General features: G+C 46.5%; 1 protein-coding gene across 2 annotated transcripts in view; it reads right to left on the bottom strand.

The window, feature by feature from the left end:
- The window catches only part of ECSIT (ECSIT signaling integrator), a 113,699-nt gene that overhangs the window by 43,841 nt on the left and 50,761 nt on the right, over positions 1–19,097 (bottom strand). For both annotated transcript variants that reach the window (XM_078684294.1, XM_078684304.1), the window contains exons 3-4: positions 16,635–17,058; positions 14,487–14,710 (exon numbers count right to left, since the gene is read on the bottom strand). In XM_078684294.1, the coding sequence (XP_078540420.1) occupies positions 14,487–14,710; positions 16,635–17,058 (648 nt within the window). The remainder of the gene's footprint in view (positions 1–14,486; positions 14,711–16,634; positions 17,059–19,097) is intronic.

A 19,097-nucleotide genomic window follows, 5' to 3' on the forward strand; every position in this document is an offset into this window, starting at 1 on the left:
TCTACAGGACCACGAGATGGGCAGAGACAACTGCAGGAAGAACTGATACGATTCCACGAACAGAAGATTGACTTTCAAGCCCACGTCTGAAACCTTGTAAATTGGTGTAATCGGAATAACATACGCATACCTGGGCCCCCTACCAATGCCAAGAAAACACGTTACTTACCTGTAACTTTGGTTCCCCAGTATTGGTAACTTTCATAGATTCCCATGCTTTTTATCATTCCCCGTCGTCGGAATGGGAGCCTCGGTAAATAAAAACATATCATAACCATAGGTACAGAGAGAAAATCAGGCCTAGGCCTCATCTCATTTTGTAGCATATCACCCTCTTTGTGTAAAAGAGCCCAAACGTTCTGCAACAACCAATCAGAATAGCCTCACCCCATAGAACCTTCCTGAGAGAGCCTCAAAGCCTCAGATTTTCGTAGCCGTTGTGCAAACAACCACTATCTCCGTAAAAAGGCCGAGCTTTCCCAGGGGAGGAGGGTGGGCGCATGGGAATCTATGAAAGTTACCAATACTGGGGAACCAAAGTTACAGGTAAGTAACTTGTTTTCTTACCCCAGTATTAGAACTTTTATAGATTCCCATGCTTTGTATCAGAGTAGCTAGCAGTAAGCCATAAAAGCACATTTTGTTACATGAATCTCATGACATGACAACAGAGCTATTTTCCTAGGAAACAACTCATAAAATGTTACCATAAAAAGAACACAATAGCTGGAACAAAATGTGATATACAGGAAGGAGGGATTGTAAGGAAAGCTCACCTCTTATTGAAAAAGATTCCTGAGGACTGCTTGTCCAACAGCAGCGTCATCCTTCACTGTAGACTCTAGGCAGTAGTGTCTTGTGAAGGTATGTGTACTGCTCCACGTTGCTGCCCTGCAGATGTCCTTTATAGGGACTCCAGAAAACAGAGCCACCGAAGATGCCACTGATCTCATAGAATGTGCACGGACTTTCCTTTCAAGTGGTTTGCCCGCTCCTTGATGGCAGAACTGAATAGCACTGGAGATCCAGCGGGAAATGCTGGCCTTAGTTAGCGGAAATCCTTTCCGCGGAACGCTGTAAGACACGAAGAGTTGTGAGGATTTCCTAAAGGACTTTGTGCGCTCTAAATAGAACTTCAAACACCTTTGAACGTCCAAAGAATGCAAGGATCTTTCTGCTGGAGAAGTAGGTCGCGGAAAGAATGACTTTAAAATTAATGGTTCATTCAGATGGAATTCAGACGGCACCTCTGGGATAACCTTGGATTTGTTCGAAGGATCATGACATCCCGCTTGAGCTGAAGGAAAGGTTTCACTATAGACAGAGCCTGCAACTCACTAACTCTCCTCGCCGATGTCAATGCCAACAGAAGAGCTAGTTTCCAAAATAGGAATTTAAGGTCCGTCTTGTGGATGGGTTCAAACGGAGTTTACATTAGCTGAGCTAACACCAAATTAAGCTGCCAAATGGGAGGCGGAGGACGGACTGGAGGATTTATCCGAAACAGGCCTTTTAAGAACTGCTTGACAATCCTATCGGACCAAAGAGAAGGACCTGAAGATGTTCGCCTGAACCTTGAGATGGCCGCCAGATGAACTTTTACAGACAAATGAGCCAATCCAGATTTAGCCAGCAACAGGAAGTATGGTAACACCTGATGCGGAGCTGAAGTGTAAGGATGAAGATGTTGTGTCTGACACCATAGGCAGAATCTTTTCCATTTTGCTTTATACGTCTTGTTCGTACTTGGAGCTCGAGTCTGAGACAAGACGCCCATACACTCCTTGGGAAGGTTCAAATCTCGGAACTCCCTGAATTCAGGAGTCACGCTGCCAAGTGAAGCGAGCTCGGGTCCGGATGGAGCACTTGACCCTGAGACCTCGACAACAGGGAAGGAACCAGTCGCAGGCGAATGGGATGATCCTGAGAGAGCAAGAGGAGCGCTGTGTACCAAAATTGCCGGGGCCACGCTGGTGCAATCAAGATCATTTTGCAAGGTTCTGCCTTGATCTTCCTGATTATCCTCGGGATTAAGGGTATCGGAGGAAAAGCGTAAAAGAATGCGCCGTACCAGGCAATCGAAAGCGCATTCCCCAAGGACCCCGGATCGTGATCCCTGCTTGCATAGAACCGGCATTTGGTGTTCTCCGGAGTCGCAAACAGGTCTATGCTCAGGGTCCCCCAGAGTGAAAACACCTCCTCTAGAATGGTTTGGTCTAACTCCCATTCGTGGTTGATCGTTTTCTGGCGACTTAACGCATCCGCTGTGACATTGAGCGAACCTGCCAGGTGTTCTGCAGTCAGAGCAATCTTGTGAAGAATCGCCCAATCCCAAATTAGTTGAGCTTCCTTGGAGAGAGTTTGAGATCTTGTTCCTCTCTGCTTGTTGATATAGTGCATGGCCGTCGTGTTGTCCGTCCGGACCAGCACTGAATGATTCCGAATCCGTGGCAGAAAAGCCTGCAAGGCTAATCGAATGGCTTTGAGCTCCAACAGGTTGATGTGGCACTGGCGCTGACCTGGATCCAAATGTCCACTGACTTGGAGATCCTGGAGCACTGCTCCCCAGCCTTCTAATGAGGCGTCCGTGGTGAGAACCATGGGAGTCGGAGGAAGCATGAAAGTCAAACCCTCCGCGATGTCGCTTCTCACTAACCACCATCTGCATGCCTCTTTCGTCTCTGATGTGACAGTGATCCTGTCGTCGAAAGAGCCCTCTGCTTGATACCATTGTTTGTTGAGTTGTTCTTGCAGAGGCCACTTCCGCAGCCTGCAATGCGGAATCAATGGTATGCAGGATGAAATCGATGCGAGCAGGGACTTGTAGAGCCGTACTGTTATGGATTTATTTTTTAGCAATTGGCGAGCCGAACGCATCAATTTGTTTTGACGTTCGTCTGTTGGAGAAGCTTTGCAGAGTGTCGTGTCCAAAATTGCCCCTAGAAACCTTGCGGACCTGGACGGTTGAAGAACTGACTTGTTCTTGTTGAGCTGAAGGCCCAGGTGATTGAACAATTGAAGGCATGTTGCAATGGCCTTGGAAGTTTCCTGGAAAGATGGAGTTTTGACTAGCCAGTCATCCAGGTAGGGAAAAACTTCCTGAGATTGCTTCCTGAGGAAAGCTGCTACTTGAGCTAATATCTTGGTGAAAATCCTCGGAGCAGACCGGAGACCAAAAGGAAGTACTTTGAATTAGAAATGGCTCTTGCCTACTGTGAACCGCAAGTATTGCCTGTGAGCTGGGTGGATCGGCACATTGAAATAAGCATCCTCTAAATCCAGAGTCGCCATATGGTCCCCTGGATCTAGCGGACAAAGAATATCCTGGAGAGTGACCATCCTGAAGGACAGTTTGATGAGATAAGTGTTGAGCTCTCGTAGATCTAATATGGGGCCCCATGTTTCCGTCGTCTTGCGAACCAGGAAGAACCTGGAATAAAACCCTCTCCCTCTCTGCGAGAGAGGTACAGGCTCTATCGCCCCCTTGATAAAAAGTAGGTGGGCTTCGAGACGTAGCAATCGTTTCGTTTGACTGGCGCCTGGAGCTCTGGTTGGAGGTAGATCTTGAAACTCCAACGTATGGCCACACTGAACGATATTCAAAACCCACTGGTCCGATGTTATAATTCTCCAGCTGTCTAGACAATGAGAAATCCTGCCCCCCCACTGTTGTTGTCGGTGGGGCAGGAACAGTGGAAAGAGCCGCGAGGCCGCTATTGCCTCTTGGAATTGTCTCTCCCCTGACGAGTTTGACGTCCTCTCTGCGGTTGACGAGAGAAAGACGCCGACTGCCCTAGTGTTGGTTGGAATACTGAGGTTTGTACGATTGAGAAGATTGGGATGAATATCTTTGTTGGTTGCCACCCCTGTAAGAGGAGAAACCTCTTCCTCTCGCACCTCTAAATGGAACCTTACGATAATTCAAAGATCCCAAGGACTTCGCTGCCTCTTTGAAGGGCATCATCCACATGCTTTCCGAAAAGCATTTCCCCATCGAATGGCAAGTCCAAGATCTTGTTCTGGACCTACTGGCGAAACCAGGTCGCCCTCAACCAGCCCTGACGCCGTAGCACAGCTGATCCAGCTAGAGCACGAAAAGCAGTAGACGCTATGTTCATAGCACAATCTATAACCTCTGACGAGGATCTTTCTCCTTCCTTCAACACCTTTTTCTGGCTTCATCCCTTGTTGCCTCTGGAAGCTGTTCCACAAACGGGGATAGATCGCACCACATCTGACGATCATACCTGCCCAGGATGGCAAGGGCATTGGCAGCACGAACTAAGAGGCTGGCCATAGAGGAGAATCTCTTTCCTACATTGTCCAAGCGCCTCCCTTGCTTGTCCGGAGGCGTAGTAAGAGGCGTTGAAGGATTCTTCTATTTGCTTTGTGCCGCTTGAGATATGACAGAATCCGGTTTAGGTTGTCCCAGTAGACATGCTGGACTGCCTTCCGGCGCTTTATATTTCTTCTCCAGCCGGGGAAGAACAGGAATGACTGTCGCCGGATTTTGCATAACTTTAACCCCTTCGGACCACACATGTTCAATGATAGGTATAGATCGGACTGACCTCTTGTATGGTTCTTTAAAGTCATAGAGGAAGCAGTCTGTCTGCACAGCTGTGATCGGCAGACCAAATCTTTTAGATGCCCTCTCCATGAGGTTATGGAAACCCCCAATGTCAGCTGGTGGAGAGGTAGCCGAATCCTGCCCTGCCACATCCGGATCTTGAGGCCCATTATCATCATAATCCAGATCAGGATCATGCGTAGGATCTTCCTGAACATTTTCATCAGAAGAAACATCATCCACAACCTCTTGGGTCTCCTGTCTGGTTTCAGGTTCCACCATCTGTGGGGTCACCGTTGTCACAATGATTGCAGGAGCTAGAGGTCTAACAGGAGAAGGAGGGCGGTCCTGTTGTATTATAGGTTGAGTTGGAAACCTATTTCTATAATCTTGCAACATCAATTGCAAATCCGATACTAGAGAGGATGGCATGGCCACCATGTCCTGTCCGAAGGTTTGAGGAGGTCTGCTTTGCTGGACATATTGATGTTCATAGTATTCTTCATTGTCTGTATCCTGACACTTCACATTTAAGTCCGAGGGACTGTAGGCATCCCCATAAGGATTATTGTCCTCCTGGTCATCAGACTCCTCATCCAACAGCATAGTAGGAGGCACAGGTGGCACTCGCCTAGGAGAAGTCATCTCCGGCGCTATTTGCTGCTTTCGCATAGAAATGTGGATTTTCTGAATCGTCGACGACCTGGTCGACGGAGTCGTCGTCGACGGATTAGTCGGCTTAATCGTCGTCGACGGTTGATGGATCGCGTCGACGGAGCCTTCATCGTCTACGGCGGAATGATCGTCGACTGCACCGTCGACGAACTCGTCGTCATCAACATTATGCAGCCGTAGACACTACTCTCGTCGTCATCATAGTCGACGTCGAGAACACAGCCATCGCCGCCGAGCAGGAAGGCACCTTAAAGGTCGGCGAAGCCATCATCGTCGATGCCGCCACCGTCGACGGTCCAGTCGACGGAGCCCCATGAGAAGACAGGCTTTTCTGAGAAGAAGTCGTCAACGTACCTGCAGATTTCGTCGTCGACGGACTCTGCTTTTTGTCAGGCTTTCCATCCTGAGAGACAACAGCCAGTGTCTTGCTCTCCTTTGCTTTTTGGGACGGTTGAGAAGGGACAGAAGCATCCTTTTTCACTTTCTTGGCTGTGTCCACCTCAGCATTCTGTCCCAGCCTCTCCTTTTCACCTCGGTGAGGAGATTTAATGGGACAAGCCCTCTCAGACCTATCAGAGATCTTATGATGGGCTTGGACAGAGGCCCCAGAAGAAGTAGAGGGTGGGGACCTCCCCTCTTTCTGGATTTTCTGGAGGATGTAGCCGATGAAGTCTCCTCATCCGAAGACAGCACCTCCTTTCGTGCCTTCATTTTCTGTAGCTAAGTCAATAACCGGCCCTCCCTGTCTCTTAATGTTTTTGTAGAAAAAGTTCTACAAAACTTGCAATCAGTGGCCTTGTGGTCTGGATACAGGCAATAGATGCAGTCATCATGCTTGTCCTCCACAAAAAGTCTCTTTTTGGCACAGGTAGCACAGGCCCTGAACAAAGCCTTCTTCTCCTTATCAGATATTGTAGTTTGAAGTAAAATTGTAGAAGAATCAAGTTGAATAGAAAGAAACTGAGCAGAGTTCAGTAGAGACTCCCTAGCACAACGTGCGGTAGACAAATCTGAGGCTCTCTCAGGAAGGTTCTATGCGGTGAGGCTATCCTGATTGGTTGCTGAAGAAAGTTTGGGCACTTTTACACAAAGAGGGTGATATGCTACAAAATGAGATGAGGCCTAGGCCTGATTTTCTCTTTTGTACCTATGGTTATGATATGTTTTTATTTACCGAGACTCCCATTCCGACGACGGGGAATGATACAAAGCATGGGAAATCTATGAAAGTTCCAATACTGGGGTAAGTAGGAGGACGTTGTGACCTACAGGGCCCTGTTCTTCAGATCCTAGAAGCAGCACCGAAGAGGGACATCCAGCTGGAAAGGGTCCATAGAGTGGGCCCGACACATCCCGAGAATGGCCACCCAGTTAATATCCTGGTCTGCGTACATGATTTCCAGCTTAAGGAACAGATTCTTCGCAAGCCAGAGGCCTGCACCCCTTGAAGATCAGAGGCCACACATTGGTTCTATACCAGGCATGTCGACCATCACTTTTCAGAAGCTGAGGGAATTCTACCCAATTACGACCAATCTGCGTGATAAAGGAATACTTTCCTCCTGGGGTCACCACTTCCACATTGTCTTTCGTTATGAGGGAAAGCTTCATCTGATACTGTCCCTGGTGGAGGCCTGCAGGGTGCTGCAACTCGAGGAACCATCAGAGTGTGCTCGGCAGGCCATCCCGGAGAGCACAAGGCAAGGAAAACGCTCTCAATAGCTGGGGTGCGGTCTCCCCGAGTGACCACCAACCGGACTATAGCAAGTGAACGCTGAGCAGTGCTGGAGCCGCTGTCTGAAGAAACCGATAGGCAAAATCCTGAAAGAATACGATGGAGTCCCCCTGGGTGGTATTTGCAGCTTGGGTGGTCAGGTTTGGTGGGGTAGAGGGATAGGATTAGTGAGGTGAGAGACTATGTGGCATGATGGACCCCTCTAGTCATATAACTCATAGGACTATGGCGAATATTCCAGACTTCCTACAATTGTTATTTTTATGTTTTTGTTGGGTTCCTTGGTCGCTGGAAAAGGAGTACATTCATCCTCGTAAGACATACTACATATCAGGAGGGTATTGCTGCGCATTTTCCCTGATTTCATGACACATCTCTTTGTACATGGTGCTGCACCAGCGATGATCAGACCTTGACCCCCCCTTACACACGATCAAGTAAAAGTTCCCACCCTTAATGTAAAGGGGCTTAACAACCAGACCAAACGCTATGCGATTTTCTCCTATTTAGAACACACTGGTGCAGATCTGTGCCTCTTACAGGAGACACATTTACTTCCCAAGGATTGCTGCGGATTTAGATCTCGGGCCTTCCCCCATTAATACGTCTCCTCTGCGGATGCTAAAAAGCAGGGGTACCCACCTAGTCTCTCGCTTTTTCCGGGGGGAGGTGGGGGACAAACTGGCCAAGATCAAGGGACGAAAATTAGCACAAAGGATGCACATAGGGGACCACTCTTTTATTGTGGGCTCCCTTTATGCACCCAATGAAGGTCAGGAAACGTTCCTTCGACAGGAGCTGGCGGAGCTCATGTCCAACCTAGATAAGAAAGTGCTCTTGGGTGGGGATCTGAACCTAGTGTTCCATAATATGCTGGACAGGTCCGCACATAGATAAGGAGGAGCCAGCTATATCCTCGAGGGGCCTGATAGATGTGGGAACTGGTACTTAAAGACCTCTGGCATGAAACCCCAGTCCAGAGATTACACCTTTTATTCACATGCTCACAAGACTTACGCTCAGCTCGATTACTTCTTGGAGACTACATGAATCCAGAATGTACCCACAGGTACTGAAACAGAACCTCGTTCCCTACCGACCATGCTGCGGTCTCTCTTGTCTTGAGCCTTCCACTCCTGCAACAAGCATTCCGGCTGTGGAGAAGTGAGAGAAACTCTCCTTCAGATGCCTAAGGTGGTAGAACAGATCACCCAAGCGATCTCAAACTACCTCGACCTTAATGACACCGCTGATACCTCAGTCTCCCTCTAATGGGAGACCCTAAAAGCTGTGATTCGAGGAGAACTGATAGCGAACTCTGTGGCTGATGAACTTCGATGGGATGAGCAGAAACAGTTGCCTCATCGGGTGCTGGAGTTGGAAAGGATACACAAACATATGGGCACACCTTGTGTCAGGGGGCAGCTAGAGGCAGCCCGAACATAGCTACCAGGATTGGATATGGACAGGGCAGAGTATGCCTTGCTTAGGATAAGCCATTCCATTCATGTGGAGAGGAACAATTGTGGCTGTCTGTGGCTAACCGGCTTCGTGCCAACCAACTGGTGGCGTCCCTTCGGACGCACAAAGGCACTGAAATCTTAGGGGATTCCCCCATCGCATCTCCCTTACGCTGGTTTTATGAGAACTTCTACTCACGACAAACCCCTTTATGAAACAAGCCCCGCTTCTTACCTGAGAGACATTTGCATCACTAGCCTGGCGGCAGAACAGGCGAGTCGCATGATCGTCTGATTAGTATAGAAGAGATCATACCAGCCATAGCAAGATTGGAATCCCTTATATCGTGGTAAGCAAGGGGGTACGCCAGGGATGCGTGTTGGCCCCCACCCTGTTTTCACTATTCATTAATGGGGTGGTGGATCACCTCAATGGGGAGCCAACAGACGCTTCCCATTTGGACAAGATGCTTTTAAATCATAAGCGGGTGTCTGGGGCGATTGTTAGAGAACAACATCTGTCTGTGAGCAGGCCAATCGCCCCGGTGCTCGCTATTTATGATGGTAAAGCATTATCTTCGGCCCTTTACGGGGAAGAACTCTGGGGTATGGAGAACACTAGTGAGTTGGCTAAGTCTGAAAACCAGTTTTTAAGAGATCTCACTTCACATCCCACCTCTACTCCCCTGAAGCCCTTATTTTATGATATGGGAAGGCGTTTAATCCAAGATATCGCATGTTTACGCCCTCTGCTCTTTTGGGCGCGCTTAAGAAGGACCACTGAGTTGTCCAACTTTGCTGCTGCCCTTGATGAGTTGATGTCCGTTGATACAGAGAGCAGAGTAAAATGGATAGTGGACTTTAGGCAGCTCCTGGCTGATATTGGCTTTGGTGAGGCATGGGTTTGTCAGATCCCACCACCCAAGCAGGATTTAAAGCGTGTTTATTGGGATTGGGTGAAGATGCGTGATCTATCCAATCTAAAATCTGGGAAACTTACTGAAGGGTTCTTTGAACATAAAAACATCTGTAGATTAGAACCCTATCTCGACTTCATACAGGTTCCCAGGGACAGGGCCCTATATATGAAGATGAGATTAGGGACCCTGCCACTTAATAATGTGATAGCATCATGGAAGGGGCCTAATTCAGTGCCAGTCCCTTGTCCATGTTGTGCTTATCCCAGTGAGTCCATTGCCCACTTTTTTCTAGCATGCCCGGCTTACGGAAAGGCTAAAGCTAAGTGGCTTAAACCAGTCTGTAAAACATTGGGCCTTACTGATTATTGTGCTGCATTACGCATCCTGAAAACTGATACTTCCTCTTTCACACTGATATGTGGAGTAGCTAAATATCTGGGATGCGACTGGTTGTTACGAACAAAGCTTCAGGCAAGAACGCAATAGGTCCTAACATCTGACAGATTCTTGGGTGACAGATTTGTCAAAACGAATGTCGCCAAAGATTTACAATGTAAAAGCTGCGATTCTATTCTTTTTAGTCTTATGAGAATGGATTTCCACTTTTCTATTGTATATTCTTTTAACTTGTATATATTGTAGTTTTTAACCCCTTGGGCGCGGCCGCAATTCTGCACCTGTGCGGCACTCTTATTGAGTGGGCGGGTTCATGACGGCCCCCAGTCGTCATCAGCACACGCCCACCGTGGTGAATGACGGCCGGGGCCGTCATCAGCATGGAAGGGGTTAATGGTCCTGAATTCAATGTATATTATGGTGGTTTTTAATGGATTATTGTTTATATGAATACAAATTGGATTTTTTTATGCTATGCTTTTATGATAAATTTCTTATCGAATAAAGCTTATCTACTACTAAGAATCCCTTATATCACAAGGGCGGGACGACTTCCCTGCCCTGTTCTACAAAGCATTTTGTTCAATCCTGGAGTCCGTCCTGACTCCACTGTTCAATGCGATCCCTGATCCGGGAACAGCCCCATCTTCCATGATGGAGGCATCCGTCGTTGTCATGCCCAAACCAGGGAAAGACTCTCAGCAATGTGGTTCCTATAGACTAATATCTCTTTCGAACGTCAACATTAAGCTCTTTACTGGCATTCGGGCATCCCGAAGTAACTCATTGATACCGGGGTGATTGACCTGGACCAAGAGGGCTTTGTTCTCACAGACATTGTGGTGATAATACCAAACTAATCCTCCATTTGATCGATAAAACCAAACGCTCCTAACGGCAGACTATACTCCTGGCCATAGACACAGATAAAGCGTTTGACTGGGTACACTGGCCATACCTAGAGGCAATACTTGCTCACTTTGGCTTTGGGTCTTGTTTCTGATCCTGGATACTCAGTAACTATATCATCCCACAGCAAAAGTCTGGGCCAATAGCCAGACTTCGTCCCCATTTCCTATCCGCCGCGGGACAAGATAGAGGTGCCCACTTTCACCCCTGTTATTCGCTCTATATATGGAGACCTTTGCCCAAGTGCTTGGGATAAGCCGCGCATAACAGGGGTCACATTCGGCAGGGAGATAGATACCCTTGCCCTCTACGCAGATGTTGTTATAATAGCACTGGATAATCCCCAAGAGGCTTCATCTGCCTTTGTAGACAAACCAGCGTGACCAGATGAGCCGGACATGGAGTGATCAGTCCCCACTGAAAGGGGGGTTGGGGATACCAAATCTTCTACAATATTACCATACTACCCCACTCTGCTACAGGGTGGAGTGGTCCACGGAGGAATCAGAAAAGCGTTAGCTGTTTATGGACCGAGCGATCGTGGGTACCTCCCTTTAGAAGATTCCATTCCTGATGCGTAAACTGAGGCCCTGAGGCACTCCAATAGGGGCTTTCCTCATTCCCCTCCCCGCTGACCCCAATAGTTAATAACACAGCTTTTACACCGGGTCTAAATTCAGCTGCATTACACCACTGGCTTGAGGCCAGCTGTCGCTCTATCGGACACCTCTTTGGTGAGGAGGGCCCACTCTCTCTCTCTCGAGCAATTGCAGGATTACTATGCCCTCCTGGAGATTGAGAGGATGTGGGTAATGCACCCAGTGGTACGCGTGTGAGCACAACAGCCCATCACTACCTTTGAAAAATGGATCCCAATGATAAGCACCTAATCATCGACCTCCACGGCATCATGCACCACACACCCTCAGCGCCTAAGACACCAGGACAGAAATACTGGGAGATGGAACTGGGGAGGATGCTCATGGCTAAGGAGTGGAAAGAGATGTACTACAAGATGATTAATACAGCACGCACCACAGCTAGTATTTAGACGGCTAGCAAAATCAGCACCTACTGAAACCTTACTCCAGTGGGGTTGCACAGGGGTAACCCCACCCATAGGGTGGACTGTTGGAGGCAATGTGGTTCCCCATGGACACAAATACACTTGCTTTAGGAATGCCCTAAATTATCACAATAGTCGGAGAGAATTCTGAATGATATTGACACCCATCTGGACACACAGCTCCCTCGATTCCCTGCATATGTTATCCTGGGACTCCGTAGTGTCCTAACCTTTTCGCTCAAATCCCGTAGGTGATGGCAGATCGGCGTGGCACTAGGGGCAGCCCTCCAAAACATTCTCACTTATTGGGGTGTGGAGACTACCAACCCACCATGGGTGGCTTCATTGTCTTTGGCAGGTGCTAGGCAGGGAGAAGCTCACCCTGACCCTCACTGCTCTTGGAGATTCCTGTGGAGCTCTGGCGCCTATTCCTAGCCCTTCTTTATAAGGAGTTCCAAGAGCTGACATGTCCCAAATACTTGACACTCCTGCGACTTACAGATATAAACGACGCCCCACTGCCAACAATTGATCCCTAAGGGGCCCTCCTTGCTATTACTCTGTGCCTTATCATATAGCTCCATTGCTGCATGTACTCCCGTGGGTGGGAGAGGGTTCTTCTGTTACTTCAGTTACATAATATTTGGGACGCTGCGCCGCCTCCCTGGTTGGTTTGCGTTCCTGGTTAGGCAAAAGGAATCTTGTCAATAAAAAGACTTGAACCATAGACCTTCTTTACTCCAGGCTAGACCAAGGGAAGGGGCTGGCACAAGGAGGGGTGTATGTTTTTTTAAAATATCTTTACATGTTTATTATTAGGTATACTCTTCGCTAAATATGAGTAATCATGCAATATAGTCCTATATTGCCAGAAGGCAGGAGGGCCAAATTTAGAACGCTCTTTTACGGTCACAAACCTTCCAATCTGTAAAATCGAAGATTTTGCGACTGCAAAAGGGCTATATTATTAATGTACAAAGGCCTTTTTAGGAGTTGGAAAATTCTTTCCAATTCAAAGAGGGGCTTTTGCAATCCTTTCTGAATCATTAATAGAATGAGGCACGAAAGTGGCATCTCCCTACTATTTCCAAATTGGAGACAAATATATTAATGTTTTGACACTGCAATTGCTGTCGCAAACCACTTATGAGTAACTGACACCTGAACTGGGATGCTTCTCTATGGACCCCTGCCCCTTGTGAATGGTGTCAGAAGCCTCGACCAGAGCACCAGTACCATACAAAAATTAAAGTTCTAAATTGAGAATACAACACGTTGACAGGGGGGACTTTTTTCCTTTGCAGACCACCATGCCTTTTTTATAGCCAATCACTGGAGTCATAAGTAGCGACCTTCCTAATAATATTCATTAGGCTGGTCGTTCTGCGACCCCATGTGACTGGAGATTTTGGGATGCAATGTATTAGTACTTAGTATGCATTGTAAAGTTAAAGATCGGCCACAAAAAGTCAGTGTGTAATTTCCATTCAATTTTTAGTACACCTGGACCATAGACCCAGATTACATTTCTGGCTTATTTGGTGCAGTTATCATGAATAGGTTATAATTGCACCAAAAACCTAGCCTGGAATATGTGTCATGTCAAATTCAAATCTGCTTGTTATTTTAAACAGCCCTCCAACCGTAATAAGAAAAACTTTTACACAAAAATAGTATATAAGTTTGTGCTTTAGTGTGGGCATATCATTCTCAAAGTCACGTCTGTGTACTGCATATCTTTTGCTTTTTGCTTTATCTTCACAGGAGCTACTCTAAATGGGGTTCTTATAATGAATGGAGAACTTTTGAAATATCAAGCAAATTTGAGTTTTACGTATGGTACGTATTCCAGGCTCTTGTCCAACACTGCAAAAGTTATCGTACTGCTGATGGAATTGGCAATCTGGAGAAGTTAACACTAGCGAGTGAGGCTGGTTTAATTTGCATAAATCGCCCCAGAGAACTCTTGGCCTTCTCATTAACAATCTTCTTGTCATCAAATGGCATGTCTATTAAATTGACTAGAATGTTACTAAGCACGCATGAGGTGCTTTTAGAAGGAAGAGGGTTTCTGGGGAGTGTATGGTGTCCTGTTTTGTACTGTGCTAAGTAAGATGGAACTTGTAATGTGCCCTCAAAGGATGGGAGCTGTGTGGTGCAAGAGTTCTTTGTCTGGTGCGAGGTTATTGTGGTTTGTGAAATGTGCCATACCTTGTGCAAGGAACAGGGTGTGTTGTATTCTGTGATTGCTTTGTCTGGTATGTATCACGTTGACATGCAAGTCTTTGATAGGTTCTGTGTCGTGTACTGTTCTAAGTAAGAAGGGTGGTGTCCTGCATTGTATCTGTCTGGTTCATGCAAAGGAAATAGCAATGCCATGGTGCTCCCTGCTGAGAGCACAATCATTAGGCAGTACTCCAGGTAGGTTTGTTCCATCATTGACAAATGGATGAAGAGAGATGTCTTCCGCACTGGAAGAAAGCCCACCGTGCTTCTAGTGGGGGCCTCTCCATGTGCCTAGTTGTCGACCAACGGTAAATGAGATGATGATCTCCTTAAGCTAGCTGACAATATGGAGTCATCATTTAAGTGAGCACCATTAACAAATTGTGCTATATTGCCAGGATTTAATCCTGTGCCTAAAGCTTAGAGAGATTTCTGAATCAAATATTCAAGCCACTGAGCTCACGTACCAAGCTTTAAACCCCATAGTGATTCTTTCCCCGCATAAGTGGGCAGGAGCTGATATGGTTACCTGGTAAACTGTACTTCGTGCGTTGGGGTCAGCAGAGATCCTCTGCAGACTCAGTCTAGCCAGATCCAGAGGGTCCTGGGGTAGGTGGGCTGGCTGTGGGTAGGGATTAACATGCTTGAATCGTGGAAACCAGTACATGAGCCTCTGGTATTTGCGGATGGGGTGGCTCCGGTCACCAAAGATCTGCAGCAGCAGAAACTTGGTATCCTTGTTGGGAAGGATTCCTGTAAGAAAAAAAAAAGAACAAATAATTTTTTAGCTTATACTGCTGCGCTTTACTATCCTCCCTACATTCGGCCTGCTTATGCTCACTGGCATGCTTACCCCTTTGTTCTACCTCTGCACCATGAAATCCCTTTAATCACTTATAACATGAAACTCTGGTCCTTGGTAATGTGTTCCTCAAACTTAGGCTGTCCTAAAGTTCCAGCTTGATGCCTAGACTTGCCGCTCATCCCAATTCTGACCGGTCTCTACTGCCTTTTCCTGCAGCTAGGCTTGCAGTTGTCCCTCGTTTGCTGCCTGTATCCCGTCTATCAACTCCATCTAAATTATACAAAAAAAGAGATGGATGGAGTACTTGCATTAACCTAAGCCACTGTCAATTACTCGGGCAGCATCACAATCCATCGTTATTTTGCACACCATGCCATGTCAGTTTGGAGCCAGCTATATGGAAATCAGTCTAGACTCAGCGCTCCAGTGGTAACAGTCCAGCCCGAACTGCCATGCAAGGTCCTCCATGAAGGAACCACAGGCAACCCAGAACTGGTTTCATCCTACTCAGCGCGTATCAACCAGGTATAACTTGGTACCGGTAACACAGTTTTCACGGGACCCACGTGTGCGCATACCCGCTCCAGTTAGTGCCACTCTAGCTTGCATCTCTACCTCTGTTGCCTAGTGTCCCAACCATCACCTTACCCACCTGGTGACGGCACCCCCACATCCAGTAAGCTCAGTCACTGCTATATTTTACTGTGACGCTCTTTCACCAGACGTCCTTCTGCTCCACTCTTCTGCCTACTAAAGTCTCTCTGACTGCCTTCATGCTCAATGCTCAGCCTCCTCTCCGTATTTCTTTATCCTTATTTATAGCAGGACCTACATTTGTGATTCGTCAGCCTGGTGTCGATTTCTACCTATGTAGACCGCAGGTCTTCTTCGACTGTCTGGTAACATGCCTTTATACCCTACAGGCCCTCCAAGTCTGCCTTTGCTCTTTGGTATTGTGTCCCTCTGAAAGCGGTGTGTGGAATCTTCCAGCCTGACATTGCTTGGCGCCTTGCTGGGAGTGACATTGTCTGAGTTCTTGACCTTGTGAGAGGTTCTATATATATGGATTTGAATTGCACCTGGGCAGCTGCTCAGTGAAGGCTGAGGAAGAGGTGATTAGTAAAGAACCTGGTGAATTTACCTAACTTTTGAAGAGATAACAAATTGTGAATTCCTAAATTCAGCAGAGTTCTTCTTTCATAGACTGGTATACTGTTCATTATTCCCAGCCTAACCTACCATTCAACCTCTGCTGCCTGGCAAAGTGTATCCAGTTTCTGTTAACACCCCAGCTTTGTCACTTACTCACTTTCTAGACTCTGCTTGTTTGGTCACCTGCCATCTTCCTTCTCACAGTTTACGTGCTCCTTTATGGAAACCCGTCAACCCCCACCCACCGATCCCTCATTCAGTCACATTAACATTTGAATAGAAGTGTAATATTAACTGGTCCCCAGTTTCAAATCCTAGAGCTTTCCTGTTCTAGACGCAACATACAACCTGTTCAGCCCACTAGAAACATACAGGAGCAGTCTACTGAAGCAAGCCGAGGTTCCACTGTGGGTTCGAAGGCTCAGCTAAGGCCATTACTGAAAAATGTGAGAAGGGAAACGTCCCTTAAAACAGCTATTTGTAATGTTAGATAGGGCCAATCATGCAAACATCCCACCTAGATTTGTGTTGCATTTGAGATCTACCATCCAGAAACTGACAAATCATACTGGTATCTGGCTACTGGTCAGTGATGCCTACAAGGGTGGTAACCACTGGAAGACTTGCTCTGTGTAGGTAAGGTAGACTATGAATGGTGTGGAGAAGTATCTTTCACATCTTCTAATCTCAAACAGCTCTATATAAGGCTACAGTCCTTACCGTTAGACTCCATCTGCTCCAGCACTTCAATCGCACACTCTTGCTGCCGCGGGTAGTGGTTGAACATCCTCTGGATGAAGTTTCGGGCCACAAACACCTCCTTAGGGAACACATCTAGCAGTTTGTTGTAGACTGCAATATCTCGTTCAACGCCAAACTCAGGCATCTTCTTGAGGGCAGCATAGATAAACTCCACATGGCCTCGTCGTCGGATGTCCCTCTTGCAGAAAACATCAAGTACCTGGGCAAAGGTGGCCTTGCTTCTCGAGAGGTGGCTGGCTTTCTCGAATAGATCTTCATAGGTGACTAAGGAGCTGCTGCTAGTATCACCCTTCTTTTCCTTCTGCTCTGGTGATGGTATTGGTCTCAAGCTGGATATGCAGGCGCTGCAATGGAAGCTTCGTTTAGCCTCCTGATCTAGAGGCTGAAAGACAGTGGTCACGGATATGTTAACCAAACACACCACATAAACTAGGTAGTCATGAGCTGCACTACAGGCACTGTATACAGCAGAGCAGCTCAACACATAGGGTAAACACAAAAAGCATTCTATGATTCACTACGCCCACCATGCACTATTTATCATGGTAACCAAACCATGGACACTATGTAACTGTAAATACATACTACATGCTGCTGAAAAGAATGCATGTACCTTACGTGAATGAGGACTAACGTCCACAACTGGCATACACTCTGTTCACTGTGCACACCATTTGGACTAGCACTACAAAAACGCCAGGATTATATGGGTTAGCCAGAAAATGGTTGCAATAATTTCTATCTGATAGATAGAAAGAGGTAGATCTTCTATTTACATCTATTTTAAAAGGCTTGAAAGATTGTGTCCCACTGGGGTCAACCGCAAAGCTCATTCTCTTTTATATATATATATATATATATATATATATATATATATATATATATATATATATACGCGCCACCCCAAGAAAATGCTAGAAACCGGTGGTCTGAAAATTCTGTCATATGCTGATGACACTCAACTGATGCACTCATTCCATCATGCAGACGCAGCTGTAGCGCGAAGAGCACAGTTTGCCTAAGAGGCAGACCTCTGGAGTATGTTTCCTCCAGATCACTTTGCGCTACTTACCAATGTTTATTGAATATCCCCAGGATTCACAGAGTCAAAAAGGAGGGGCTCTCCGTTTCTGAAAACCTTCCTTGTTAGGTAGAGATTGGCTTATGAATGATCACTTACTGCAGCGCTGTGACGATTCTAATGGAGCAGCTGTGCGCTCTATAACATGTATTCATTCACTTTCTGGAACTTTTGCACACCAAGTGCACTGCATACTACTGTAAACATGATGCGACTCCATGTGAATGTACACAAAGAGTGTACATTCTATGCCACAGTACATTCCATCTGCACTGTTTATCATTGTAAATAATACTACACACTTTTTGCAACCTAAAAAAACACACATTATGTACTGGATGCTATTGTCTACACCACATGCGCTATGTAAACGAACAAACACACCACAATAACATTGTCCTCTGTAAATCGTATGCACGGTGGCTATAAACATACGTAGCACTATATACAACCCATTACCACACAGTGCTTGTTCTTCTTGCTAGCTGTGAAAGCACTACAAGCATTCTGTGATTGTAAAGATGCGAATGCGATTGTGAATACTACACCTACGCCTAAACACATGTACCAAGTGACTGCACCGTTCTCTAACTAAACTGAGAGAAACAGCTGCCTCTAAACACTGCATGCAGCCTCATGTTTTTATACTATATTAGGTAAACCAGGGTTCACACTCAGTAGGCCAAGTGGAAAGCAGCAGCCCTAAGCTAAAACGAAGGCTTCCTATCAGAGCCTCGAACATTTTTAAGTGCAGAACCCATCATTGTCGGCCTCGAGAATGAACACAAATGGAAGTTCTGGCTGGAGAGGCAACTGTTAGAATATCCTATCTGTATGGTCTTTAGTTATTGTCTCTGTTCCAGGGATCTGCTCCCTCATATTGCTGCTTTTTGATGCAAGGCTTGTATTTCTAATCATCTCAAATTCAAATAGGAAGGAAAAAAAGATATTTTTTTAATATAATTCGCTCTGCCTTTTGGCTAGGTTTGCGTATAGAAATACCATACTGATACACCATTGCTTGACAAAAGCTACAATCACGCGTGGACACAACTCCTGGGCTTGTCCTTGTGAAACCCTGTTAGAGTCAGTAGTTGAGAGCTTCCTAAATCTTTATAAGACATCATCCTGCACCACTTTTCATATATCTTGTAGGTGCTATGCAGAAGTAGGGACCACAAACCTCAAGGAACCAGGCCAGTACAGAAGCTTAAAGTCACGCAGGTTGGAGGTTTTTCATAGTCCTCTTTCTTGGTCTAGTCAGCTGATTTTTACTCCTTTGAGTCAGGTTAGTGGCATACTGATGCACAAGTAGCTAGAAGAGGCCTGTCATGTTTCTT

Source organism: Lissotriton helveticus, chromosome 1_1 (assembly GCF_964261635.1).
Source record: "Lissotriton helveticus chromosome 1_1, aLisHel1.1, whole genome shotgun sequence".
Classification (NCBI taxonomy): domain Eukaryota; kingdom Metazoa; phylum Chordata; class Amphibia; order Caudata; family Salamandridae; genus Lissotriton; species Lissotriton helveticus.